General features: G+C 42.7%; 1 protein-coding gene across 7 annotated transcripts in view; it reads left to right on the plus strand.

Annotated features, from left to right (window-relative positions):
- The window catches only part of PPP1R42 (protein phosphatase 1 regulatory subunit 42), a 75,140-nt gene that overhangs the window by 24,559 nt on the left and 23,451 nt on the right, over positions 1–27,130 (plus strand). For 3 of the 7 annotated variants that reach the window (XM_038391953.2, XM_038391954.2, XM_043507771.1), the window contains exons 6-8: positions 1,463–1,580; positions 2,317–2,448; positions 17,052–17,220. In XM_038391953.2, the coding sequence (XP_038247881.1) occupies positions 1,463–1,580; positions 2,317–2,448; positions 17,052–17,220 (419 nt within the window). Of the gene's footprint in view, positions 1–1,462; positions 1,581–2,316; positions 2,449–8,254; positions 8,523–8,989; positions 9,110–17,051; positions 17,740–27,130 lie in introns of those variants that run through there. The other 4 variants (XM_043507770.1, XM_038391956.2, XR_005291344.2 and 1 more) reach the window with 3 other exon arrangements.

Consider the following 27,130-nt stretch of genomic DNA (forward strand, 5'->3'; position numbering starts at 1 on the left):
CAGATATGTAGGGGAGTTACTATGTCTTGTGTAAATTATATTTTTCCAGCATGATTTGCCAGATTTTAGTTTTATATTTTTAATCAATTTTTGCATGAAATGTCCACTGTCCTATGAATTTCTGAAGCCTGGACAGGTGGTATTATATTTTTAAGAGCCCTTTATGATGCAAAAGGCGGTATATCTTCTCCTCCTATGTGTGATATAAAAACATATGCATATGTTACTCACATTACTGTCGTCTTGGTTGGCTTTTCTCCAGTGTCTGGCATTTAAAAGTATGATGAGAAAGACAATTATCTGCAAGTAGCATTATTATATCCTAAAAACAGAGGATCTTTCTTGTGTTCAGCTACAGTTTTGTTGCCTGGTATCAGGACCCTATTCTGTGGTCTTCCCAACTAACCCAACAGCAGTTTCCATGCTCTTCCACATTAGAAACATGATGAAGATAGACCAGATTTTATGCATGTCCATAAAATACTGGTTTTTAGGCTAGAATTCTCAGCTAGAGAAGTTGTTGGACCTGAGCTTTCCTGTAATTACTGATCTCTCGTGCTCTGATTTAGAAAATCTTTAACACCTCCAAAAATGCTTCTTCAGCAATCAATTTTTCCTGCATGAAAATAGGGTAAGTACTAGGCAGAGGTCAATAGACTTATTCAGATAAAGTCTCTGCTCTATTTGGCTTTCCAGAGACACTGCAAAATCAACCAAAAGAAACTTCTGCCGCCAGCCAGAGCTTTTGCAAAAATAGGCTCAAAGTGTATGGAAATCTGATTAGACAACATCAGAGCCTGGACTGAGCATTTACCATTTAAAATGACAGACAACATATTACAGTTCTAGGATAATGAATGTTGTTGTTAGCACCAAGTCCAGTACAAGCAAAGCAAAACCATGGGACTGGTAACCTAATACCTTTATGGAAAGACTGGACCTACAGCTTGTTGCATTCCTCACTCTCTTCTTGACCCGGTGTCCCCTTCTGTTACAGTATGTCTCAACCAGTCCTACTTAGTACTGTTGCTTTCTGGCTTCTTTCCATAACCATATTCCTCCCATTTGGAAGTGCCCCAGCTAGTTGAGGATTTTTATCATAGGAACTAGTGCTAGACAATTGTCTTGGGATGTGAAAACCAGACTCTGGAGGGGAGTGTCAGAAATAAAGAATCAAAACCAACGGATGATGATAGGCATGTCAGCTTGCCATCACTCACTTTGTATTTGATTGTAAATGTTTCTGTCATTGCCTTCCTATTTCTATTATGTAAAATACTGTGCGGCATTCAAAAAGTGTCATACAAAGCCCCAGTCCTACAAACACACACATACTTAATTTTACACCCATAAGTTCAAAAGAAGACTATTTTCAGTGGACAACCAGCATGATTACTGCACTCTATCATCTACAGTTTAAAGATAAACAACAGAGTCTTTTCTTTTCTTCTGTTAATTGCAGGATTTGGAGTTTGTCTTGAACAAATGGACCAAACTGTGCAGAATGGATCTTAAAGGGAATCCTGTTTGCCGCAAACCAAAATACAGGGACAGGCTTATTATACAGTCAAAAACTCTAGGTAAAAAAGTATGGTTAGAACTCTTTCCACTTAAAAAAAATAGTTGGCACGTTATCTATTTTTGAATTACAGTGAAACTCTTATGAAACCAAGTAATGTTCTCCACATTAATGTCAGGTGGTAAATACAATATTTAAAAGCTCTTGTACAAGTTATATAGTTTAAATTGATTAATAAGCTAGAAAAACCCTGTTGCTTATTATGACTCAACTTATTATTACCAAAAGTACAGTTTACTAAAAAGGAGTGATACCATGGCATATCCATAAAATTATAATTAAGGCTTTTCTGTGTTTGTGGTCCCAATTTAGGTGATACTAATTTTTAAAGATATCTTTCATTTTTTTTCCCCTTGTAGCATTACTGCAGGGTAGTTTGGGTGTCTTAACTATGCATTTTATGTTGATGCTTCTTACATTCATGGAAGAGGTTTTTCTGTCAGTGTAGTTAATTCATCTTTCCAAGAATGGTAGTTACGTCAATGGAAGAATAAAATAGACACTTTCCCATGCATTTGAAAACTGCCATGTTGCACATACAGTTCATTTCTTTATGAATAATTTTCAAGATGTAATCTATCACTTGATCTGTTTTCTGACAAAGTTAACTAAAATGTAAGCAATTTTTGGCAAAAGCAAACATATCAGTGTACATAAGATATTAATGATTCAACCTTTTTGTTGACTAACTTTATTATGAAAAGTGTGTGTGTGTGTGTGTTTTCCTTTTTCCTCAGAATCCCTTGATGGGAAAGAAATAAAAGATATAGAAAGACAATTCCTAATGAATTGGAAAGCATCCAAAGCCTCCAGGAAAAAAAACAAGGAAGAGAGCATGACAAATGAGTATGCAGCTTATCCACATTTCTGTAAGCAAATTAATCAATTATTCCATTTACAGCATGATCATTTACAACATTATAACAACGCTAAAATCTTATCTCACAACAAAGATGTTGGAAACAAACTTCAGGCTGAAGATTGGGCCAAGATGGAAGGTTCAGATCTAATTAATAGATTCATAGATTTGAAGGCCAGAAGGGACCATTGTGATCCTCCAGTCTGACCTCCTGTATAACACAGGCCATAGAACTTCCCCAAAATAATTAATACAGCATATTTTTTTAAAAAACATACAATCATGATTTAAACAGTATCGATGATGGAGAATCTTTCATGACCACTGACAAGTTGTTAAAATAGTTAATTACTCTTCCTGTTTAAAATCTATGCCCTATTTCCAGTCCGAGTTTGTCTAGCTTCAACATCCAGCCATTGGATTGTGTTGTATCTTTCTGTGCTAGACTGAAGAGCACACTACTAAATATTTATGGACTGCAATCAAGTCACACCTTAACATTCTCATTGTTAAAGTAACTAGATTGAGCTCCTTAAGTATATAGCTGTGAGGCATGTTTTTTAATCCTTTAATAATTCTTGTGGCATTTCTCTGAACCCTCTCCAATTTATCAACTTCCTTTTGAACTGTGGATACCAGAACTGGACACAATATTCCAGCAGCGGTCACACCAGTGCCAAGTATAGAGGTCAAATTTCCTCACTCTTCCTACTTGAGATTCCCCTGTTTGTTTATCCAAGGATTGCATTAGACCTTTTTGCCACAGTGTCATACTCCAAGCTCATATTCAACTGATTGCCTGCCATGACCCAAGAATATTTTTTAGAGTCTTTGCTTCCCAGGATAGAACGCCCCATTATGTGAGTATGGCCTACATTCTTTGTTCCTAGATATAGGCATGTATGTTTAGCTATATTAAAAGACGCATTTTTAAAAAGGCAGAGTTTACCAAGCAATCCAGATGGTTCTGTATCAGTGACCTGTCCTCTTCATTAGTTACCACTTTGGTAAGTAATTGATCTTTAAATATTCAGGGTAAATAGGCCAAATTCCCTGAGATGGGATATTAGATGGATGGGATCTGAATTACCCAGGAAAGAATTTTCTGTAGTATCTGGCTGGTGAATCTTGCCCATATGCTCAGGGTTTAGCTGATTGCCATATTTGGGGTCGGGAAGGAATTTTCCTCCAGGGCAGATTGGAGAGGCCCTGGAGGTTTTTCGCCTTCCTCTGTAGCATGGGACATGGTTGACTTGAGGGAGGCTTCTCTGCTCCTTGAAGTCTTTAAACCATGATTTAAGGACTTCAATAGCTCAGACATGGGTGAGGTTTTTCATAGGAGTGGGTGGGTGAGATTCTGTGGCCTGCGCTGTGCAGGAGGTCAGACTAGATGATCAGAATGGTCCCTTCTGACCTTAGTATCTATGAATCTATGAATCTACTGCTAATACCTGCCAGTACTAAAACATCCTTGGAATGTCTAAATATAGATGACAATTTCCTAATTCAAAAAGTGTTGCAGCCAACAGGAATTCTAGATTAGACTTTATCTTGATAGATAAACAAAAAAAGGGTCACGGAACTAAAAATTAATGGTAACTTGATCATGACTATAATGTGCAAACAGAGTTAAATCCAGACCAATGATATATCCTTGGTGCTTTAAAAGGGCCAATTTCATGAAACTAAAAACAATTAGGAGCCAAATCAGCTGGGAGGAAGAATTTAATCAGAAAAATGTGAATGATAATTGGTAATTGCTTTAAAAACACTTTACTACATGCCCAAAAAGCCAAAATCCCACAATTGAAGAAGAAGGCCATATTAAAAATACCAATCTGGTTCTGAGGGGGAGTAAAGCCAGCTATAAAGATAATATATAAAAATGGCAGACAGAGGAAGTGGATAGTAATTAATATATATCAGGAGCTAGGAATTGTAGAAAACTGATAAGGAAGCAAAGGCACATAAGGAGAAATCTATGGCCAGCAGAGTTAAGGACTATAAGAAAGAGTTTTTTAAGTATATTAGCAACAAAAAGAATCCTGACCCTGCTATTGGTCCATTACTAGATGGAAATGATATGGATATAATACAGAAAAGGCAAAAGTGTTCAGTAAACATATCTGTTCTGTAGTTGGGGAAAAAACAGATGATGTAATAACACTCTTTCCATTCCACTAGTATTTCAAGGGGATGTTAAAGAGCAGTTACTAAAGCTGAACATTTTGCAGTCAGCAAGTCTGGATAACTTGCATCCAAGAGTTTTAAAATAGCTGGCTTAGAGGCTCACTGGACTATTAATGTTGATTTTCAATAAGACTTGAAACACCAGGGAAGTTCCAGAAGACTGGAAGAAAGCTAATGCTGTGTCAATATTTAAAGAGAGTAAATGAGATGCCACAGGAAACTATAGGCCTGTCAGTCTGACATCGATCCTGGCAAGATAATGGATCAGCTAATACAGGACTCGATTAATAAAGAATTAAAGGAGAGTAATATAATTATGATTCTATGGAATTAATGACAATCAACATGGGTTATGGAAAACAGTTGCTGTCAAACTAATTTGATATCTTTTCTTGATGAGAATATCGCTTGGACATTCTTCAGCACACTTCCAAGTTCCCTACGATATCTGCGAGACATCCCGTGACTGAGTGTCATTAGTGTCTTACGAACCATCACCAATGGATCCCTTCCTGTCAACTTCAAAGTCTATCCAATTTTAGAGCAACATCTAGTGTTATGGTTCTGGGAAGGCAATTCATTGTCCTTTTGTCTGCCTGACCCTTGCAGAAAATTCTATCAATTCTTCGGAGTATTGAATCCCTAACAAGAATTGTCCAGTTTTCACTGGACAATTGGGGAACCTTGATTTTCTTATAGGTTGGGCTAAACTGCCATCCACAGATGAGTCTTGTACATGTCTCCATTTCCTTAGACCAGCTGGATCTTGAAAGGTATTTTCCACAGTTTCCAAGTTGAGGGCCTGGCATCTATTGGAAACTTCCAGCTACGTGGAATTCTTCCCAGTCCTCTTCTCTCTGGTGGCCACAGCCTGCCAATCCGTGTCTATCTTCAACCATGTATACTGTCTCCATGACCTCTTGCCTCTGGTAGTTACAAACTGCCAGTCTTCCTCTCTGACCTCCTCTGTCTCCAATTCCTTGGTGGGCAGCTCCTTTTTACCTGAGGTAATGATGTTTCTGAACATGGCTGTCAAGGAGCTCCTCAGCTTCTCTGGTCTTCCCAACATTGCAGGAAGGTCTAGATTTTCAGTTTTTGTTCTGGCTCACCTCTATTTTAAACTTGTCAGCATCACGGTAAGGATAGGCAAATAAATTTTGAGCCTGTGTTGGTGAATGTTCATGATAATTTTGTAAGGCTGATTTTCACATATAGAAAAATGCTTGTCCAACACTTCGGGATAAATACACACACAATCAGTGCAGTGACATGGTGACCTTAGATTTGCAGTGCAGTTCTTAAGGGTAGAATTTAGCCCTTACAGTGTAACTCAGTGGTGGGCAACTTGCAGCCCACAGGCCGAACATGGTGGGCTGTGAGACAGTGTTTACATTGACTGTCGGCAGGCACTGCTGCCTGCAGCTCCCAGTGGCTGCAGTTCGCCATTCCCGGCCAATGGGAGCTGCAGGAAGCATCAGCCAGCACGTCCCTCTGGCCGACGTCGCTTCCCACAGCTCCCATTGGCCAGAAACGGTGAACCACGGCTGCTGGGAGCTGCAGGTGGCCATGCCTGCAGACAATCAGTGTAAATACTGTCTCTCAGCCCACCAGCAGTTTACCCTGACAGACCGCTTGCGGGCCGCAGGTTGCCCACCACTAATGTAACTAGCTATGAGAGTTGGCAAATTAGTTCATATTTAGTATTATCACTTGGTTTATATTTATTATAATAATTTGTCTTTGATACTGTAAAGACACACAAGAGGATTCTGTCCCTCCCCCAGGAAGTTTACAATCTAAATAGACAAATAAAATAAGAACACACCTCCCCCAAAAAAATTTAGGTATAAAATTCAAAAAATCCTGAATTAAACTTTTTTTGAGGTTAAAAAAATGAATTTTTTCAATTTTCATTTTTGTGTGCTTCTGCTTTTCTCAATTTCAAGTAGGACTGGAAGCATAAATAAATAATAAAAATTATAAAGGCTATTTTCACAGCATTTTCAACCCAACTGGATGCAGGAAAAGACAGTTACCTTTTCCGTAACTGGTGTTCTTCGAGATGTGTTGCTCATGTCTATTCCAGAATAGGTGTACATGCTAGCCACGTGCACTGGTGCCAGAAGTTTTTCTCCTAGCAGTACCCGTAGGGGACCACCTCTAGTGACTCCTGGAGTGGCACCTCTATGTGCTGCGCGCTCCCCCCACCCTCAGTTCCTTCTTGCTAGACAACTCCAACAGAGGGGAAGGAGGGCGGGATGTGAAATAGACATGAGCAACACAGCTCGAAGAACACCAGTTACGGAAAAGGTAACTGTCTTTTCTTCTTTGAGTGATTGCTCATGTGTATTCCACAATAGGTGATTCCAAGCTATATCTATTAGAGATGGGTAGGAGTTCACAAACTCTCAGGACGGAGCACAGCCCTGCCGAACCCGGTGTCTTTCCTGGTCTGGCAGACGATCACATAATGTGAAGTGAACATTTGAACTGAAGACCATGTGGCAGTCCTGCAAATGTCCTGAATGGGGACATGGGCTAAAAAGGCAGCCGACGAGGCTTGCGCCCTAGTTGAGTGTGCCCTCACAATTGACGGTGGAGGCACTCCCGCCAGGTCGTAACACGTACGGATGCACAAGGTGATCCAGTTGGAGAGCCTCTGAGTGGAAATTGGCCGACCCCTCATGCACTTGGCCAAGGCGATGAACAGCTGTGGAGACTTCCTGAATGGCTTAGTCCGCTCCAGATAAAAGGCCAGAGCCCATCTCATATCCAGCGTGTGGAGGTGGCGCTCCTCACTGGATGCATGGGGCTTGGGACAGAGAGCCGGCAAGAAGATGTCCTGATCCATGTGGTAGGCAGAAACCATCTTGGGGAGGAAAGAAGTATGCGGTTGGAGATGGACCTTATCCTTATGGAACACCGTGTACGGGGGCTCGGAGGTCAAGGCCCTATGTTCCAAAACCCGTCTAGCTGATGTGATCGCCACCAGGATGGCTACCTTCCACAAGAGGTGTGACCCGGAGCATGTAGCTAGCGGCTCAAAGGGGGGAGCCGTCAACGGGATCAGCACCAAGTTCAGGTCCCACCGTGGGACTGAGGACCTAACGTACGGGAAGAGATGATCCAATCCCTTAAGGAATCAGCCAGTCATAGCATGGGAGAATACTATGTGCCCCTGCACCAGTGGGTGGAAGGCCAATATGGCTGCCAAGTGCACCTTGATGGACGAGGGCGCCAGGCCTTGGGCTCTAAGGTGGAGGAGGTAGTCTAAAATGAGCTGGATTGGGGCAGCCATGGGGGAAACACCCTGCTCAGCTACCCACCGGGAAAACCGAGACCACTTTGCCAAGTAGGCTCAACACGTGGAGGGCCGCCTGCTTTCCAACAGGACACGCTGAACCCCTTCTGAGCACATCCTTTCCTCCTGGCCTAACCATGAGGTGGAATGCCACTAGGTTGGGGTGGAGGAGGCAGCCCTGGTCCTGGGAGAGCAGGTCTGGGTGGGACAGCAGTGGCCACGTCGGGGCAGCTACCAGGCTCATGATGGTCCTGTACCAATGTTGCCTGGGCCACATTGGGGCAATTAGGCGGACCTGGGCCCTGTCCATCTTTATCTTTTCCAGAACCTTGCCGATCAGCGAATTGGGGGGGAAGGCATAGAGAAGCCGGCCTGACCAGGATAGAAGGAAGGCATCAGAGATAGCACCCACTCCCAGCCTCCACCTGGAGCAGAACTGGGGACACCGGCGGTTCTGCCAAGTTGCGAACAGGTCCACCTGTGGAGTTCCCCACTCTTGGAAAAGTCTGAGCACCCCCTCTGGGTGTAGAGACCACTTGTGCTGAGAGGAGAAGTCTTGGCTCAGGCATCCGCCTGCGAGTTCCGGGCACCCGGTAGGTGGTAGGCCTGTAGGCAAAAGTCGTGGGCTATACAGAAGTTCCACAGCCTGAGGGCTTCCTTGCAGAGGAGCGGGCCCCGCCTGGCCTGTTGATGTAAAACATCGAGGACATGTTGTCCATGAGAACCCTGACCACTCTGCCCTCCAGGTGCGAGTGGAAGGCCACACATGCCAGCCAGACTACCTTAAGTTCCTTGACATTTATATGCAGGGCAAGGTTCTGCGCAGACCAAAGACGTTGCGTTTGAACGTTTCCCACATGGGCTCCCCACCCCAGGTCCAACGCATTGGACACCAGCTCCTCATCATGGGGAACCTTATGACTGTGTCGATGAACGCTTTCAGGGTCTCGAACCTGTCCAGTGGGAGGGAGGCCCTGGTCAGTGTTGCATCCAGGACTACCCCGATAAACTCTATGCACTTTCCCGGAACTAACGTGGACTTGGCATTGTTCACCAACAGGCCCAGAGTGGCACACATGGACAGGAGGAGCGCCACGTGATCCTGCACCTGCAACTTGGAGCTGCCCTTGACCAGCCAGTTGTCCAGATAGACGAAGATCTGGATGCCGCGACGTCTGAGGTAGGCCACCACCACAGACATGCACTTTGTGAATACCCTCGGCGCAATGGACAGGCCAAATGGGAGGACCATAAATTGGTAGTGCTCCTGCCCAACTGTGAAATGGAGGAAGCGCCTGTGCCCCTCAAATATATGAATGTGGAAGTACGCATCCTCCAGATCGAGGGTGACGTACCAGTCCCCGGGATCCAGGGAGGGGAGGATGGAGGCCAGAGAGACAATGCAAAACTTGGGTTTTACCATGTACTGGTTCAGACCTCGCAGGTCCAGGGTGGACCTGAGCCCACCTTTGCCCTTCGGGATAAGAAAATAGCAGGAGTAGTAACCCTTGCGTTTGAACTCCACTGGCACCACTTCCACCACTCCTAGACCAAGGAGCCGCCCCAACTCCTGCTTGAGCAGGGCCTCATGAGAGGGGTCCCCCAGGAGGGACGGGGCGGAGGGTGGTTGGGCGGGGCAGAGGTAAACTGGAGGGTGTAGCCCCAGGAGACAGTGTTGAGGACCCAACGATCCGAAGTCAGCCACAACCAGTCTGGGAGAAAAGCACACAACCGGTTGGAGAAGGGAAGTTTTATTGGGGGTGGATCCCTGGTGTGAACTGGTAGGTCTCCTCAGAGCATCCCGTCAAAACTGACGTTTCCCCACCTTTTTACCCTTGAAGGACCCAGGCTGGGGGGTCAGACCGGGCCAGCCTCTGCGGAGGTTTCTTATAGTTCCGTGACTTTTTATAAGGCTCATATTTAGAGTGGCCTGGGTGGGAACCTGCTGAGGCTTAAACTTGGTCCTGGCCAGAGCTGGGACATAGAGAATCAGAGAATCACAGAATAGAATAGGAGTACTTGTGGCACCTTAGAGACTAACAAATTTATTAGAGCATAAGCTTTCGTGAGCTACAGCTCACTTCATCGGATGCATTTGCTGGAAAAAACAGAGGAGAGATTTATATACACACACACAGAGAACATGAAACAATGGGTTTATCATACACACTGTAAGGAGAGTGATCACTTAAGATAAGCCATCACCAACAGCGGGGGGGGAAGGAGGAAAACCTTTCATGGTGACAAGCAGGTAGGCTAATTCCAGCAATTAACAAGAATATCAGAGGAACAGTGGGGGGTGGGGTGGGAGGGAGAAATATCATGGGGAAATAGTTTTACTTTGTGTAATGACTCATCCATTCCCAGTCTCTATTCAAGCCTAAGTTAATTGTATCCAGTTTGCAAATTAATTCCAATTCAGCAGTCTCTCGTTGGAGTCTGTTTCTGAAGCTTTTTTGTTGAAGTATAGCCACTCTTAGGTCTGTGATCGAGTGACCAGAGAGATTGAAGTGTTCTCCAACTGGTTTTTGAATGTTATAATTCTTGACGTCTGATTTGTGTCCATTCATTCTTTTACGTAGAGACTGTCCAGTTTGGCCAATGTACATGGCAGAGGGGCATTGCTGGCACATGATGGCATATATCACATTGGTAGATGCGCAGGTGAACGAGCCTCTGATAGTGTGGCTGATGTGATTAGGCCCTATGATGGTATCCCCTGAATAGATATGTGGACAGAGTTGGCAACGGGCTTTGTTGCAAGGATAGGTTCCTGGGTTAGTGGTTCTGTTGTGTGGTGTGTGGTTGCTGGTGAGTATTTGCTTCAGATTGGGGGGCTGTCTGTAAGCAAGGACTGGTCTGTCTCCCAAGATCTGTGAGAGCGATGGGTCGTCCTTCAGGATAGGTTGTAGATCCTTGATGATGCGTTGGAGAGGTTTTAGTTGGGGGCTGAAGGTGATGGCTAATGGCGTTCTGTTGTTTTCTTTGTTGGGCCTGTCCTATAGTAGGTGACTTCTGGGTACTCTTCTGGCTCTGTCAATCTGTTTCTTCACTTCAGCAGGTGGGTATTGTAGTTGTAGGAATGCATGATAGAGATCTTGTAGGTGTTTGTCTCTGTCTGAGGGGTTGGAGCAAATGCGGTTATATCGTAGCGCTTGGCTGTAGACAATGGATCGAGTGGTATGATCTGGATGAAAGCTAGAGGCATGTAGGTAGGAATAGCAGTCAGTAGGTTTCCGATATAGGGTGGTGTTTATGTGACCATCGCTTATTAGCACCGTAGTGTCCAGGAAGTGGATCTCTTGTGTGGACTGGTCCAGGCTGAGGTTGATGGTGGGATGGAAATTGTTGAAATCATGGTGGAATTCCTCAAGAGCTTCTTTTCCATGGGTCCAGATGATGAAGATGTCATCAATGTAGCGCAAGTAGAGTAGGGGCATTAGGGGACGAGAGCTGAGGAAGCGTTGTTCTAAGTCAGCCATAAAAATGTTGGCATACTGTGGGGCCATGCGGGACCCATCGCAGTGCCGCTGATTTGAAGGTATACATTGTCACCAAATGTGAAATAGTTATGGGTCAGGACAAAGTCACAAAGTTCTGCCACCAGGTTAGCCGTGACAGTATCGGGGATACTGTTCCTGACGGCTTGTAGTCCATCTTTGTGTGGAATGTTGGTGTAGAGGGCTTCTACATCCATAGTGGCTAGGATGGTGTTTTTAGGAAGATCACCAATGGACTGTAGTTTCCTCAGGAAATCGGTGGTGTCTCGAAGATAGCTGGGAGTGCTGGTAACGAAGGGCCTGAGGAGGGAGTCTACATAGCCAGACAATCCTGCTGTCAGGGTGCCAATGCCTGAGATGATGGGGCGTCCAGGATTTCCAGGTTTATGGATCTTGGGTAGCAGATAGAATACCCCAGGTCGGGGCTCCAGGGGTGTGTCTGTGCGGATTTGTTCTTGTGCTTTTTCAGGGAGTTTCTTGAGCAAATGCTGTAGTTTCTTTTGGTAACTCTCAGTGGGATCAGAGGGTAATGGCTTGTAGAAAGTGGTGTTGGAGAGCTGCCTAGTAGCCTCTTGTTCATACTCCGACCTATTCATGATGACGACAGCACCTCCTTTGTCAGCCTTTTTGATTATGATGTCAGAATTGTTTCTGAGGCTGTGGATGGCACTGTGTTCTGCATGGCTGAGGTTATGGGGTAAGCGATGCTGCTTTTCCACAATTTCAGCTCGTGCACATCGGCGGAAGCAGTCTATGTAGAAATCCAGGCTGCTGTTTCGACCTTCAGGAGGAGTCCACCCAGAATCCTTCTTTTGTAGTGTTGGCAGGAAGGTCTCTGTGGGTTAATATGTTAGTCAGAGGTGTGTTGGAAATATTCCTTGAGTCTGAGACGTCGAAAATAGGATTCTAGGTCACCACAGAACTGTATCATGTTCGTGAGGGTGGAGGGCAAAAGGAGAGGCCCCGAGATAGGACAGATTCTTCCGCTGGGCTAAGAGTATAGTTGGATAGATTAACAATATTGCTGGGTGGGTTACGGGAACCATTGTTGTGGCCCCTTGTGGCATATAATTAGCCTACCTGCTTGTCACCATGAAAGGTTTTCCTCCTTCCCCCCCCTGCTGTTGGTGATGGCTTATCTTAAGTGATCACTCTCCTTACAGTGTGTATGATAAACCCATTGTTTCATGTTCTCTGTGTGTGTGTATATAAATCTCTCCTCTGTTTTTTCCACCAAATGCATCCGATGAAGTGAGCTGTAGCTCACGAAAGCTTATGCTCTAATAAATTTGTTAGTCTCTAAGGTGCCACAAGTACTCCTTTTCTTTTTGCGAATACAGACTAACAGGGCTGCTACTCTGAAACCTGTGATAGAATAGAATATCAGGGTTGGAAGGGACCAGGAGATCATCTAGTCCAACCCCCTGCTCAAAGCAGGACCAATCCCCAACTAAATCATCCCAGTCAGGGCTTTGTCAAGCCTGACCTTAAAAACCACAAAGGAAGGAGATTCAGCCACTTCCCTAGGTAACGCATTCCAGTGCTTCACCACACTCCTAGTGAAAAAGTGTCTTAAGAGCAGTGGGGGAATCTTTCAGGCTGTGCAATTTCATGTCCATCTGTTCCACAAACAGGGCCTTGCCATCAAACAGGAGGCCCTGCAAGGAGTTCTGCACCTCACTGGACAGCCCAGACAGCAGGAGCCACGACGCCCTCCTCATGGACACCATGGAGGCCATAGACCTTGCAGCCGTATTTGCAGCATCCGACGCTGCCTGCAGGGTTGCCCTGGCAGCCGCTGTACCCTCCTCCACCAGAGCTTTAAACTACTTCTTGTCACGCTCCTGGAGGGAGTCCTCGAATTTGGGTAGAGTGTCCCACAAATTGAACTCATACTGACCCAGGAGAGCCTAATGATTCACCACCCTTAACTGGAAATTTGAGGACAAATAAACCTGCCTCCCAAATAAGTCCAACCTCTTTGAGTCTTTATTTTTCGGATTAGGGGCTGGTTGGCTCTGCCTTTCCCTGTGGTTGACCGACTTGACCACCAGGGAGTTGGGGGCAGGGTGGGTGTACAGGTATTCATGCCCCTGGGTAGGCACAAAGTACTTCCATTCTGCCCTCTTAGAGATGAGGGGCAAGGAATCCAGGGTTTGCCACAAGGCATTTGAAAGTTTTGCCACCCCTTCTTGGAGTGGGAGGGCCACCCTGCCCGGTACTGAGGCCGACAGGACATTGAAGAGGGAGTCCGAGGGTTCCTCCACCTTCTCATCCTGAAGGTTGAGGCTTGATGCCACCCTTTTCAATAGTTCCTGGTGGGCTTTAGAGTCCTCCTACGGAACAGAGGGAGGAGGGGCTGTAATCATCTCATCAGGGGAGGATGAGGATAAAGATGCGGGCGCAGGACTCTGTGTACCCACCAGTACTGGAGGTCCCACCACTTGGTCGCCCTCCGGGCGCAGAACTGAAGATGCATGCCCCACCAACTCCTTTCTGGGAGGTTGGGAAACGGAGGCCGACGGTCTTTCTGAGGCACCAGCCACCGAGCAAGCCCACACCGGGGGCTGCGTCGGGGGCCACGGGGCCCATTGGTACCATCGTGAAGGCCAAGGAGCATGGTGCCACTGCATCTGCTGTGGCTCTGGCGGAGCAGGCTGTTCAGCCTGACTAGCCTGTCCCGTCGACTGACGACTACGAAGGGAGGCCAGAGTGGTATACAATTTGCCGCTGTCCCTGGACCGGGAGGAGCAGTGGTGTTGGGAACGGTGCCAACCACAAGACCATGATCCCAACGTGGAGGAACGGTACCACCAGTAGCTGCTGCTCTGCAATCGGCTCCGGCGGATGGATCTGCGATGGTGATGTGCCGACGATCGACGCCCAGGACTGCAGGAGCGGTGCCGTGGCAGGGTCCTGGAACAAGATGACAAGCAGGAACGGCATCGACACCCGTATCATGACGAGCTACAATAGCCTCCCGGAGATGAGGACCTCCGGTGCCCTCTGTCTTGGTCTCAACGGGGCCTGCTTCCCTCGTGAGGTCTACGGTCCCTCGAGGCGGAGCGGTGCCTGGAACCCCTCTCAGTCAGAACCCAGCCAGAAAACCTGGTGGGTCTTGACGGTGACTGGTCTGGACTACGCACGGGACAATCGCTGACCGGCAAACGGCGTTGGGAACATTCCACGAATGGTACTGACCAGGAGGCGACTGCAGAGATCCAAACAGTGGCTTGCCTCTGGAGCGGGGAACCAACGTTGGCAGTGGCCCTACTACTGGCAGAGACATAATGTCCTGGGCCGCTTGCAGGGCTTCCAGAGTGGAGGGCACCCGGACATCCGGGGAAGCCTGCGCCAAATGGGCCAGGCTACTCTGTTCAACCTGAGTCAGAGGCCTGGAGGCTGACGGGGATTGAGAACTGCCCAACATGGGTCTAGTCTCTCCCCCAGTCTTGCTCCGGTGCTTTGGCGGAGAAGACCTCTTCTTAGCCTTCTTTGCTTGCCCCGAGGACAGGGAGTGGTGCTGACTGGTAGAAGGTATCAAAGGGTTACCGCGCACCAACACCGCGGTATCCGGTGCTGACTCGGAGCGACATGCCGGGGTCGGGGTCAGCGCTGACTCCATCAGAATGGCTTGGAGCCGAATATCCCTTTCTTTTTTGGTCCAAGGCTTGAAAGATCTGTAAATCTTGCAGCAATCACTGAGATGGGTTTTCCCTAGACAGTGTAAATAGTCCGCATGTGGGTCCACTTACTGTCATCGGCTGCCTGCAAGTGTCACACGACTTAAAGCCCGGGGTATGCCCCAACCCGGGCACACTAAACTAAACTAACACTAATCTAAACTACTAACTATGAACGAACAAGAGTTCAAGAGGAAAGCTGCAGACAAGCTGGAGCAGAGCAGTTCTGATGCACTTTCACTGAAGTGAAAGTCAAGTCAAGAAGGAACTGAGGGCGGGGGGAGCATGCAGCGCCGCTTATACTGTGCTGTAGAGGCACCACTCCAGGGGTCGCTAGGGGCGCTCCCCTACAGGTACTGCTAGGGGAAAAACTTCCGGCACCGGTGCACATGGTGAGCACACACACGTATTGTGGAATACACAAGAGCAATCACTCGAAGAAGTACTGATATATGAGAAATCTTGTTAAAGAGACTGTTCTTACAAGATTTTAAGCCTAGTCATTAAAACTCAGTTGGTTCAAATAGCTTGTAAATAAGCATTTATACATAAATGAACTAATGGAAGTTCTCCAATTGCTTCTTGATAAGCTCTGATATGTAATTTTAGCAACAGGACTTATTGTGATCTACAATCATGCCATATCAAATTGCTATCTCAGAAGATCTCACAAAATAAGGGTCTGATCGTAGGACGTGCTGAATACTGTCACCTCCCACAAAGACCATATCTGTACTACCATGTATGTTGGCAAAACGTATGTAGCTCGGGTGTGAAAAAACACACCCTGAGCAACATAAGTTTCCCTGGCATAAGTGGTAGCGTGCAGAGTGCTCTGTCGGTGGGAGAGCTTCTCCCACTGACATAGATAGCACCACTCGTTGAGGTGGTTTTATTATATCAACAGGAGAGCTCTCTCCCATTGGCACAGAGCGGCTACATGAGTGATCTTATAGCAGCGCAGCTGCATTGGTACAACTATGCCGCTGTAAGGTTGCTAGTGTAGATATGGCCTTCATTCAATATGAGATGGAGAGCATTTAGCTCTTGAGCATCAGGCTTAATCTTGCCAGAGTCTGATCCATACTTTGATACATAACCTCCAAGAAGTGATGCTGGTGATTGACTGGGCCAGTCCTCTTTCTTCTGAAAGAATTTTGATGCTGTGAGGCACTGTTCAATTGGACGTGTTGTTTCTTGGATGAGGCACTGAAAGTCTAAGTGCTAGCGACGTTGTGGTAGTCAAAAATCCCATAGTGCTTTTCCCAAAACTAAAGATATTTACCCTGGCATCCTGGAAATTTCCAATTTGGGTAATTATATTCTGCATATCTTCATTCTCTCTGCAGTCTGAATTTGATAAAATTATTCTGCTTCATGTCATGTCCTAAACTGCTGTCCAAAGTTGCAATATGCTGTTAATAACAGCTGTTATGCTGTTTTCCATCTTAGTGGTGGCTGCATTTCAGTGGAGGGCAAAGTAACTGTTTTGACAGGCAAGCAAAATATTATTAGTGTTTTTCATTGTCATTAATGTTAAATACAGAAGATTAGATTTTGTGCTTGCACTGACAATTTTGCAAACTTCAATATTTACAGTGCTAATAAATATTATTAGCCCAGGCTAAAACACCTTGCCTAAAGAGGTAGTCTCCTGACTTTTCCAAAAAATATTGCTTTAATGTTGCTCTTAATTATTTTGTTACATAACCTGAATGTGTCTAGTGTTTGTGGTATTTTCCATAGACAATGCTTTCCATAAGCTGTTTTCCATTTTTGGTAGTTATAAAGTTTGTGGCACCTTATCTTCAAAGCTTTAGTTTATTATTTGTACATAACAAAAAAAATTAAAACTTGCAAGCCATATAATAACTAGCAAAATGAAGTCATACTTTGACTTGAAATATTAAATTAATACTTAATTCTTTGTATCCTCCAGATGACTTTGAAACAGGCCATCCCATTGTTCCTGTTTATTACAATCCTTCTGGAAAAGGAAAACCAAAATTTGTTATTTTATCTGAGCTACATAGGTCTCCGCATAACAGAGAAGAACCTCTGCAGAGACCCCAGGAAGGAAGTAATGTTAATGATTGCAAAAAAATCAGGTATGTTCCCCTAAAAGATCCTGGGTCCAATTCTGCTATGTACACTTGTATGGCTGTCACTGAAGTCATTGGAACTAAGTGTATCTCAGGACAGAATTTAGCCTAGCTCAGTTTGAATCCTTTTATATCAGGTCACATTCATATGGTCTCTCTCTTTCCCAAAAAAAAAAAAAAAAAGATGATGGATTTTGACTACTGGCTGTAAACCCCAGTAAAAATTCAAAGCAGAAATGAGTAATGGTGAGTGAAATGTCAGACATATTTAACTGTAGGATGTTACCTCCACAAAGGTATTACAGTACAGAGTTGAACTCTTTGGAACATGTGTGCTGCTAACTATACAGATAAATATTGATATAGTGCTGCACAATTATCTGGAGAGGGAGAAACAATCATTTTGCTTCATCACTGTAGGTTATTTCTTTTAACTAACATATTTCAGTATGTTATGCTACCATATATGTTCATGTTGCAAAATACCAAACCCTTGGAGTAATTAAAAAAAGAAGATCTTACCTATCTGTTTCTCATAGATTTTTTTTTTTAATGGTGAAATAAGTTTGACTTTATTTCATAGGGCCTAGTCCTACAACCTTTACTCACACGTCCATTCCTTATTCATGTGAGCAGTCCTGCTGATTTCAGTGGAATTGCTTGCAGGAATAATGCTTTCTCACATGAATAAGCTTTTTCAGGTTGGGGGTCATAGTTTTGTATTTCAGAACAGACTATTTTTACTTTTTTAAATTATACAAAAATGTATTTTGTATCCAATATCATGATGTCTAGGTACTCTATAAACATTTAAAAATAAAAGTGTAAATATTTAATCCACAATAATTTCTGAAATAAGACATTCTACCAGTAGTCACCCCCATCTGGCAAAAAGCAGTTCCCCATTTATGCAATATTGTAGTTGAAAATTACAAGCAACAAAGATAGTATTGGTAACACATTCACTAAATATAGTGCTTCAATTCCAGATTTAAAACCAATAAAGATTTAACTAACACCACTTTGGAAATTTGATTTCACAACATTTAATATTTTCCCATTCGTTATCATCTGCAACTTCCCATTCCATCAATCATTTTTCTATTGATTGGATATTCCCACTAAAAATAGGCTTTCATATTTAAATGTGTTGAGGTTAAGTAGTGATTAAAGGGATATTACATATCACATAATTTTAATATTTGCTCTTCATGGGACAATAGGTATGTTCTGGTTTGGCGGGAAAATGAAATTGACACACAACTGTTAAATGATTTTTTTTTCCCCCATGAAAACACAACAGTGCAGAAGTTTAAAAACAAGAAACCCATGAACAGCACACTTACACCCTCACAAAACAAATTTATATAAAGATGATTCTCCAAAGGGTAGCTTTGAGTTGCCATATTTAGAGATGCACCTCCTAGTATCACTGCTACCGGCTACTTACGTACATAGATGCTTGTTCTTTCAAATTGTACCATAAAATGTGCTTATCCACACACTCTGAATTCCATTGTCCATGGGTTTCTCTTTATTAGCAACACCTCCGTGAGAGACAGACCTTGGATGAAACATAAATAGAATCTTTCATTTATTTATCTGTCCTCTTATTAGTCACATAAAAGGGTGGAACAAGCAGACCTTCTGGGGAAGAAAGAATCCCAGTTGTACTTATTCAGTGGTAACAGCTTTCTCTGCTTACCTTTAACCAATGCCTGCACCAGCTCTTCTCCAGAGAGATCCCTGCTGCAAGTAAACAGGAGTCTAGAAAGTTATTCGGGCTTGTTTACAATATAAAAGGACTGCTGTTTACTTTAATAGCTTTTTATCAGCAACAGGGATAGCGGATATTTTTGCAACATCACAGCCAGTTTCTTATTAAACCCAGGTAAAGGGGGGACATATCAATTTCATAAGAAACAGAAATTCTATATAAAACAGAATTATTTTTCATGGGCCTCTGCATTCCCACTCTTGGGTTTTAGTGCCTCTGACGTCGAGCTGCGGAATTGGCCCATCCGTGAGCAGTGCAAAGGCACTCTCTCGCTAGGATGGTGTAATCGGCTCTATCTATAAGGGAGTTCAGCTGCCACCACCAAGAACTAATGGAATTACCTATTGTGTCTGTGAGCTAGTTATAGCCTGCTTGTTTTCTAGTTTCTTGTTATAGTAAGCTCTCTGGAGCAGCGTCCATCTTATTGTTCTGTATTTGCTCAGCACCTAGCACAATCAGATCTTGGTCCATGACTAGGGATCCTAGGTGCTATGGTAATACAAATAATAATAATAATTAATAGTACTAGTTTAGTATAGTGTTACACCTTTTGGTCTGAGCATTAAGCCAATATTTGGGGTCTTGGAGTTTGTTTCTGTTAGGTGGAGAAATTGATGATAGAGTCAGGAATTTTTTTGTTGCAATCTTGATAAGTTACAAAGAATTTACATAAAGTCCTATTTCCCAGAACACATTTGGAATCAAACAGGAGGCAATTTCTTTGCTCACATTTCCAAGCCTCTTTCTAGCCAGTACTCTTCCCCAAAAAACTCCCTCTTTGGTTTCTTTCTAAGCCATATTTCAAATGCATTTCTTGCTGTCTGCTTCAATTTTTTGGCTGCTTCTCTTTGCCTGTTCTCTGGCTATTACTGAGTGCTTCTGCTGCCAGACACACAGATATCTCCGTCCAAATAACTCCGTTTCTTGAATGGTCTTGATTGTGGCCTGTTTTGAGTGGTGGCTCGTATTGTTTCGACTATCTTACTCCAAAAAAGAACTCAACTGCTTCTTACATTTCTATTTGTATAGTGCTTTTTTTGTCAGGACATTTTCATGCCAACAACCCACGCTGATTTTACTCCCATCCAAACCTCCTTAGAGTTTTTCTTCAGTGCCTGATTTCGTTCAAGCATATGTGAGCAGCCTCTTTCAGTGGAGCTCTCCCAAACAAAACTATTGTTTCTATGAAATCTGCAGTCTGCAGTAGACTCTGCCTATTTCATTCTATTGGGGAACTCATTACTGTCTCAACTCTCCCAGCCTCAGCTTCCCCACTACAGTCTCAGTTTCCGGGAGATGGAGCAGGAGCCATGGTGAAAACTTGTCCCACTGATATCTTCTCAGATGGTCCTTCTGAATAACTAGGTTTTAGTCCTGGGACTCAACTGCACTCTATACACTATTTCATTTATTCAGGTCTACATAGCCTCCCTCCCCAAGTTTATGCACATTAGGGCTCCTGTCCTTCTTTCTTCTAGGATTGTGGAACCAGAGTAGGTCCCCTCTTTTAAAAGTTTCCCTATATGACCTTACATCATACAGTCTTTTCATTTTATCAGAGGTATCCTCAAATTTTCCGTAGAAAAATTGTGAACTTTTTCAGTTTTGGTTTGTAGAGTTTCTACATAGTCAAAATGATCCAAATTCCTTTGTTTCTCTTCAGAAACTCTATACAAAAGGTTTGCTGGGGTCCTTAGCCCATGTCCAAAGATGAAGAGTGCTGGGGGTACACTTTGTACTCTCTCATTGACTGCTGTTTTGTAAACCATCAAAAGGAATGGGATGTGATGCTCCCAGTCCCTTCGGTTCTGTTCTGCAGAGGTAGCCAGCTGAACCCCTAGAGCCTGATTGAGTCTTTCCACTACCCCATCAGACTGTGGATATGTCGGAGTTGCATGAGTTTTGTGGAGCCATAAAATCTCAGAAACCCTATTGAAACACTTTGAATTCAAAATTTCTCCCTTGAGCAGTGTATAACTCATCCAGGACCCAAAATCTGGTGAAGAATTCATTCACGAGAACCTCTGCTACTGTCACAGCATCTTGGTTCTTTATTGGGTAAACTTCAGACCATTTTGTGAAGTAGTACATAGTTATATTGATTGCCAGACTCTGTTTCAGGCAGGGGCCCAAGCAAATTGACAGCAGTGTGGTTTTTTGGTGCCCCCACAAGATACTGAGCTGATCCATGACAAAATCTCTGGCCAGAAATGGAAAGAATGTGCTTGCAACAAAATGGAATGGTGTGGCGTCGATTTGCATTCAGTGGATGAGGACAAGCCAGACAAAGGTGACAAGAGCTGCACGGGGGCTCTACCTGTCATAAGGGGACTCTTCTCTGCAACACAAACGTCACATTTCTTGTATCGGTTTTCTACATCCTATCTGCATTTCATCCAATGGAAATTTTCTCTTAGCTTGACTGTGGTTTCTGCAACCTCAAAATGTCCAGCAGTTTTAAAATTGTGACATATGAGAACCTTCTTTTTCAATGAATCTGGTACAATCAGCTAATACCTGTACCCATTGCCCATTGTTTTTTCCCATCTCCTGTACAATATTCCATCTTCAAACTCCAAGTTTTCCTACTGTGACCAGAAAGCTTTTACTGTGGTCTGTGGAGATACTACATTCCAATGTGGCTACCTTTGCCAAATGATTTTCCAATCACACACTATCCTGATGTCAGTATCCTCTCTTTGGGAATCATTTAACTGCTCAGAAGTCCATTTTTGCAATTCTGCATCCACTGTTCCAATGGATGAACCAGGAACATTTGTACTTCTGCAAACTATAAGAGGAGAGGAGACAGCCATCTCTTCATGAGCACACTCGTTCCCTTGAGCAACAAATTCCTTGGTCTCCTGCTTAGAGCAGAGTTTGCAATTAGTCTCTCAACAAGGCCACCCGGACAACGGTGAGTATTACCATCCTTGTGCCCAGGCTTGTGTGTAATTCTGAGATCATAACTGACATTTTTCCAACCACATGGCAAGTTGTCCCTTAGGATTCCTGAACCTAAAGAGTAATTACAGGGATACATTGTGTGTCTTGATCACAGATTTTCTCCTATACAAATAGTGATGAAAATGTTCTTTAGATTTAAGCACCATCAGTATTTCCTTTTGGGTGGTGCTATACTTTCTCTCCAGAGAAGTTAAACTTATGCTCTCAAATCCTTTATGTTCTTGTGTCATTACTGTCCCTCAAACCATAAGCACTAGCATCTCTACCCAATATGAATGGGGGGATTGAAACATGGATAGGCTAATACAGGTACAGTCCACTCTGAAAATTTGAAATCGCACTCTGCTACCCACTGAAATTGTTTTCCTTTTTCACCCAACTTATGCAATGGTTTTGAAAGATTGGCAAATCCACAAATAAACCTTTTGTAATAGGAGCCCTACAAAACATTGTGCATGTATGAGTATCTGGACATTTGACCAGCGTTGTAGAGTCTTAATTTTCTTTTTGTCAGTGGAAATTCCCTCCTCACAGATTGTGTTCCCAAGGAAAATTACCATTTTTAAAAACAATTCCTTTATTTGGATTCACACTGACAGCCTTAAGTTTATCACAGACTATTTGTAAATGTATCAATTCCTGTTTAAAGATTTTAGTATGCACCAGAGAGGGGCATGCCATACAGTATGCTTTCCATTACCTTCTTAAAAGTGGCTGATGCATTACACAGGCCAAAAAACATCACTTTGAATTGCCAGAGACTTTTTTCCTTCTGTGAAAGCACTCTTTTCCCTGTTGTTTGGATCCATTTCCACTTGCCAATACCCATTTTTAAGATCCAGTATGGAAAACCAGATTGAACCTGCTGCAGCATCCAAACTATCATCTATTTATAGTAAAGTGATTTAATTTAGTTTTCTATAATCCACCTAGAATCTGGTGCTGCCATCTTTTTTCTTAACTGGAATTGTGAGTGAGGCCCTAGGACTAGTTGAAAGCTCAGTCAGTTCTTCCTGATAGATTTCCTTAATAGCCAGTAAAGCCTCTTCCCTCTTTGTGACTTGTAAATGGTCTGGTGGCTGTTTAATCCCATAAATATGAATGCAGAGAGGCAACTCTTTAAGAAGAATGGAAAGGCAACCCTCTTCTTGTAGACCTAAATTGATTTTAAGCCACAGCTGACCACAGTTACATAGCAACCTGTATAGACCTCAACTCCACTGGTGCAAGAGGCACAGGCATCCCAAAGTGACCCAGCATTTCTGAGACTATCTAGGATTTTTTCCTGTGGCTAAATTGGTTTCTGAATTGAGTAATTCATTCCTTTTAGCCTCGTTATTTAATACTAGAGGACTCTTAAAAATGAGGAAACTTTACATTAGGTGAGTTGAATATTAACAGAATGATGACATTTTAAATTGTAAAACAGCACTTTGTTTGAACCAAATAGTTTATCAGATACTTTTCCAAATGAATATTTCAAGTTTTGCACAGTTTGGCTTATAAATTATTTTATGATGCTAGGCAGCTTAGAAGATTTCCAAACATAACATAATTAAAAAAACAATATCAAGTAATTCAGAATATTGTCTCTTTGAATTTTTTCAGCAAGTGACCTGTCTTTTGAAGCCTTAGACAGTTTAGGGTCTGAGGCTAAGAAGAGGAGAACCAAGTGACAATTTTGCTAATTTACAATCTGAAAACACTTGTTCCTTATAAAAACTATTCTTTATATGTTGAGATGGTGGAACACGCTTTTTAAAAAGATGAATGAGACTCCTTTATAGCTTCTTAGCAGCAGCTAGCAATTGAAAATTTTCCATCAGATGCATAATCAAGCTTCTGTCTAAACAGCAGGTTCTTTCCTTAATAAATTAACTTCTAAAATATAAAGTCTTGATGATGTTTACTGACAGTGTGAGGAGATTGCTCTGTCTCTGTTAGAATGGCTGATGGTAAAAAAAACTGCTGCAGTGGGAATTCTGCAGCTGCAGGCTCCTGCCTCTTGGCTCTCTGCTCTCACAGTTCACTTAATGGCATTGTTTTTACATCTGTCAATGAACCAGCACATATATTCACTTGAGTATAAAGCTCAATGAAAGGGCAATACATAGTTTAAAAACAAAGATTAGTGTTGCCCTAAAACAAGGTAGTAAAGTTAATCAGCCAGGGGTTTTATATATTTTCCAACAGCATAATTTGCTTGTGTTCAACTTTTGCATTATACATCAAGCATGATGCTGATAGTTCAGCCTCTAACATGAGACATGAATGACGCAAGAGACAAAAAATGCTATTTTAACTCATTCCAAATTTGTAGCCCTAAAATATTTTATAGAATGCAGGACCTAATGACTTTTCTTGTTCACAGAATAGATGTTTATTCTTGAGTTTCTTTAGTCAGTTGATGTTGCAAAGAAAACAATTCTAAGTTAGGCTGGTCCACCACACTTTCATGGCTCCAGTTACATAGTGACATGGGTATGATACTTAAGGCTGCGAATCTGTCACGAAAGTCATAAATTCCTTGACTTTTCGGGACCTCCATGACTTCTGCAGCAGCAGGTACGTCTGGCCTGGGGGCTTCCCGAGCAGCTCAGGCAGCCCCTGGGCCAGCCAAACTGGCCACTGCTAGGGCAGTCTTGGGCCACCGCGGCCCCCCACACCCCTTAGCAGCAGCAGCGGTCTCTGGCCGCTGCCCCCCACAGCAGCAGGGGGCCCAGAGCAGCCACGGTGCCCCCAGGCCACTCCTGCCCCAGAGCACCCAAAATTTAGTCCGGGGTATATAATACAAGTCATGGACACATCAGGAGCTGTGAATTTTTGTTTACTGCCCATGACTTTTACTAAAACTACCTGTGACTAAAACATAGCCTTAATGATACTATCATCATTTATTCTGAATTCTTGCTATATCACAGACATGTTTAGTATATATACACCTATCTTTGTACCAACACCATTAGCTGACTTTGTAAATTTTGCAGCTATAAGTGCCTGTTTATCTGAGAACAAGATTAAACCTCGGACTGGATTAGGCTTGTTTTCTGTTGTGTTAATACTAGGGCTGATCAGGAAATTTGTGACTCAGCTCTTTTTGTAGGAAAATATTGATTCAACAACTCCAAACTTTTTGCAGGAAAGATTCAGTTTTATTGAAACCTTTGTCAGGAAAGTGCACCTTTGTAGGTGCAGGATGGAATTTCAAAATGAGAGAAATTTGTCCACCCCAGAATATCCAACAGGCCAGAGTTTAGGGTACTCAACCAGGATGTAGTAGACCTAGTTCAAGTCCCTGCTCTCTGATTCTGAAATCTCTCAATCTCTCTGGTTGGAGCTGTTCCACTATGTATAAATAATTAAATATTAATTGAGTGAGCAAGAGAGACTGACTCTATAGTCCAGTAGATAAAGGCATTCATCTGCGATACTCAGGTTCAAGTCCCTGCTCTGACTCAGGCAGAGTCAGTGCCCTAACCTCTGGTCTACTGCCCGTTGCAGGGAAATGGTGTGTCTTTCTCTCATTTTTCATGAAAACTTTCAAAAGATCTCAATTTTGTTCCAGTGTAGAACAAAAACAGATTTCAAAACTTTGCAAATGTTTTCTGGCCAGCCTGGGTTAATACCAACCAAAGTCAAACTGGTGATTGCATAACACAGTAATCTTTTCAAACAAAAAAAATGGAATTAAACAGTTCAGCATTCTCATTTAAACACTAGTAATTAAACACTAGTAATGTTTAGGATTATTTTTTTTCTTGTTTATAGATTACTTGGACAAGTTTCAGTCAAATGCTTAGAAAACACACCTTTAAACAGTGTGATCTTAAAATAATTAAGTTCCACTTAAGTACCAGTACTTGCCTTAACCAGTAAAGGCGCTCGTGAACTGGCTTCATAATTTTGTATTATTATTTGCCAGTAACTACCAAATCACTAAAAAGTGCAGAAAACAGTCTTTTTTTTTTTCAGTTGATACAGCAGTCTGCCATGCTCTGCTGAGCTAATTAAAACCAAGTGACACATGGGAAAACTTCAGAAATTTTCCTTCTTACTAGGTTATGTTTATTTTTTTAATCATGTGAAATGAAGAATGGAAACAAATATAAATTAATACATTTATTTTTTGCTCTTGTGCATAAAACTACATATGGCTACAAAATGCCTCATAGTTTTTTTTCATTGGGGATAAAAGGGTTTAATTATGCAAATTGTAGTCTAAATTTCTTAAACAAAATTGCTTATTTTCCAAAATACCACTAGCTTTCATCATGAAATACAATTCTGTTTTAGAGAACAGATTGCTCTTGAGTTGCAGAAGAAGAAAATGGCATCTTCAAATACCTTCACACTATTTTATGGGGATATGGTAGAAGTCAGATTCTGCTCTCATTTATATAAATGCAAACCCATTGATTTTGCAAGGTTTGTACTAGTGTAGCTAAAGGCAGAATATGGCTAAAGATTAAACTCTTTATGGAAAAAAATTATTTTAAAACAATGTGCAGATGAATTATTAATTAGAAGCAAAAGTTTCTCTTGGAAATGCTGACCACCTCACCTGTAGTGAGCACTGTTGTAACTGCAGTAGTGAAGTAAATATAAAGTTCAACAATAAATGCTTAGCAATAGTGTTTAAAGACGAGATTAGACTTGCAGCTATGTTGTCTAGTCCTCTTGTATGTATTATTTAAAGGCTGTATTGCTGAGACAGATGTGGTAAGGCATATCTACTCAGGTGTACTTTTGAAAGAATTTCATATGAGCTCATTGCATTTTTTTTAGACTATGGCATAGTAAGTTTATTTTATGTTTCCATTAGCATTTAGACACACAAAATTAATTGAACCCTCTATAGTAAGTATATTGTATTAGTAGGGAAAAAATCCTGCATATCAGTAATCCCACCCCCCCATCCCCAGGACAGTGAAGTTCAAAACTATGATTTTATGACTCTTTTACACTTAACATTTCATCAGTACTTTTAAGTAGAAATTATGTTGGTTATTATAAGAACATATGTTAAAAATGAAAACCAGATGTCAAGGGGAAATACTCCTTGAATGTAAGGGTTGATAGTGAAATTGTATTTAGTTACACTGGTTTGCTAAAGATAATAAATAGGCATCTTATATGTTAGAATGTGCAACTGTGAAACAACTTCAGTTTATG

This window comes from Dermochelys coriacea, chromosome 2 (genome assembly GCF_009764565.3).
Source record: "Dermochelys coriacea isolate rDerCor1 chromosome 2, rDerCor1.pri.v4, whole genome shotgun sequence".
Lineage (NCBI taxonomy): Eukaryota > Metazoa > Chordata > Testudines > Dermochelyidae > Dermochelys > Dermochelys coriacea.